At 38.8% G+C, this 2,501-nt stretch overlaps 1 protein-coding gene across 1 annotated transcript; it reads right to left on the bottom strand.

The window, feature by feature from the left end:
• Positions 1-624: 624 nt before the first annotated feature.
• On the bottom strand, positions 625-1,600 carry LOC127093818 (histone deacetylase HDT1). The gene is made up of 2 exons (XM_051032721.1): positions 1,472-1,600; positions 625-1,221 (listed from the first exon to the last, which is right to left on the bottom strand). Exons 1-2 carry the CDS (start codon positions 1,598-1,600, stop codon positions 625-627), a joined length of 726 nt encoding a protein of 241 aa, XP_050888678.1.
• Between the last annotated feature and the right edge of the window lie 901 nt (positions 1,601-2,501).

Below are 2,501 nucleotides of genomic sequence, written 5' to 3'. Positions count from 1 at the left end.
CTGCAAAACCTCCTTCTGGGTGGTCAGGTTTCGGTCGCCCTAATTGATGCTTGGATTGGAACAGGTAAATTGGGTATATGCTTTCTTCTACGTTTTTGTCTCAATTCCAATTTGGGAATTTTTGGATTTTTAACAGCCTGGAATAATTAACCGTGTTTTACTGCAGTGAAAACCGGAATATTCATGTGGTTTAATGCTTGCAGGAGAAAACGGTGAGCTTGGGAGCATGGCTTTCACGTGGCTTTGGTGGTGCAACTCTTCCGGAGGCGAAATGCTGCGGGATTGGTGTTTAAGCTTTTTGATCCCTTCAGAATTTTATCAGATATAGCAATTGGCTGGACAGGTTCGTCATCCTAAAGTCTTACTGGATTGAACTTCTCTATTATCCTCACTCTTGATAGGAAGATCCTAACCCTTGAGGAATAATGTGACAGGTCCAAGACTTTCGACATTTTCATCATCAGAACTGTTGGAACCTCTTGGTTAGGATTGAGTATGAAACCGATATTTGAGATTTATTACTTCTGCTTCTAAATGCGATCCAAGTTGTGGCAGGGTTCGTGTGGAATTTCAAGATGGCTGCTGGAAACTGATGGATTCTGGAGAGGGTTTGTGCAGGTCTTGTTATGGTGTTGAGAGGTTAGAGTTGTAATTGGAGTTGGTTCTTGAAGGGTTGAAATGAATCTTTGCAGGTCTGTTTAGAACTGCTACCATTGTTACATGATCTGGTTTAACATTGTTATTGAACTGATGTACAATTTGTTTCGCAGATGTATCGCTCTTAGCAGGTGGTTCAGGCTTGGCATGTACACCACTCTTAGCAGGTGCTTTCTTAGCTTCAGAAACTTTCTGGTTCTCAACTTTTATTTCTGGTTTCCCATTCCCTATGGTTCGAGCCAAAGGAATTTCCTCCTTATCGCTATCAGAAAAGTCATCTTCATCACTATATTCATTGTCAGGGTAATAAGCTTTGTATCCACAGAAATGGGCACTAGATATTTTGGAGCTGTGAGAAAGTTCAAATTCCTCGTCCAGAACCAACTCAAGAGTAGTCTGAGGAATTTTCTCTCTGTTGAGGGTTCCCAAAACAAACTTCTGGTCACCAACTTTCAAGCAAATAACAACAGGCTCATTAGCTTTGTCTTTCTTAAATTCACCAAGTGCAGCCTGTGAAAGGTGAATGCAAGCTTCAAATTCTTGTGGATCAACTTTGACAGTGCTCTCATCAACGGTTCATTATCCGGTTGATGCAAGCTCATGGCAATGGTGTGGTTTTTGGTTTACTGTTTAGTCATGACTTGGATTTTGTTCGCATCACTAACATGTTTGATTATTGTAAATGCAGGATTAGTTTGCATCTGTTGGTTCAAACTGTGTAACAGTTCTATTCCTCTTCTCATTATTATGCTCATATTTGTTTCTGTTTGAAATTCATGTAACTGGCAATCAAATGCGTCAAAAATGGGATTGCCACTAAACTCTGAAGTGTTAAAGCTCCTGACAAGGACATCCGGCTTGGAACAGGAAATTCTCCCACACCAGATTTCTTAGGCACACATTTCTTCCTTGAGACGGCGCACTCGTTGAATTCATCAACCATGCTGTTGGCTCAGGAAATTGAGACGGGGATCCCACTGTACGAGCTTCTCAAAAAGCCGCCCTAACAAACCTTGAGGGCATTGCATAAAGTGTCGCCTATGAATGCTGGCTTGATGAATTGTCGTATGTTGTTGTTAATTCTCTTGATATGATGATGAAGTTCCAATATTTTTGAGTTTGCAAATCTGGCCCGTGTGAATTTGCAGGGTATTCATAATGATCATGTTAAGAACCAGTGGTAAGTACAAACCACAATGATGCTTTGATGCTTGTTGAAAAAGAAAGCAAGCGGTTCTTGTGTGTGAAATTCATGGCCTTTTGATTACTTTGTTTTGTAGGAACCTCCATGGAAGGAAAAGTAACTTGGGATAGAAGGAGATGATGATATGAAAGCATGAAGATGGTGGATGTTAATGCTTAGGAATTTGAATTGAATGTTAGAACCTTATGTCATGAGCTTGTATTTTTGAATTTGATTCATATGTAAGGTATCAACATGATTATGTACTTGAACCTTGAATTTTGAATTTGAAGTTGGTAATTGAATGGAATGTTTGGATTTGTATATGAGTTAATCATTGTAAGCATGTGTGGGCTATAGTTTGGATGTAGTTTGGAAACAAATCAACGCAGTGTAAAGCATGTAAGACATGGTTGGAATTGTATGGAAATGTGAAATGGTGCAAATGTACTTGAAATGTTATTTGTAATTTGATTTTGAATGAAATGGGAAGTGTATGATTATATGATAGTTGTTATATGAAATTAGCATTTTGGAACATGGAATGATATTGATTTGAATTGGGATTGAAATATTGTATGGTTTAAGTGAAAATGTGAATTGGTGTGGGTTGGATCAAGTGAATGCCAAGTCCACGTTTATGGTTTTAAAATGTTTGTCC

This window comes from Lathyrus oleraceus, chromosome 6, assembly GCF_024323335.1.
Source record: "Lathyrus oleraceus cultivar Zhongwan6 chromosome 6, CAAS_Psat_ZW6_1.0, whole genome shotgun sequence".
In the NCBI taxonomy this organism is placed as follows: domain Eukaryota; kingdom Viridiplantae; phylum Streptophyta; class Magnoliopsida; order Fabales; family Fabaceae; genus Lathyrus; species Lathyrus oleraceus.
The sequence above is the reverse complement of the archived record's forward strand: the minus strand, read 5'-3'. Positions and strand labels throughout refer to the sequence as shown.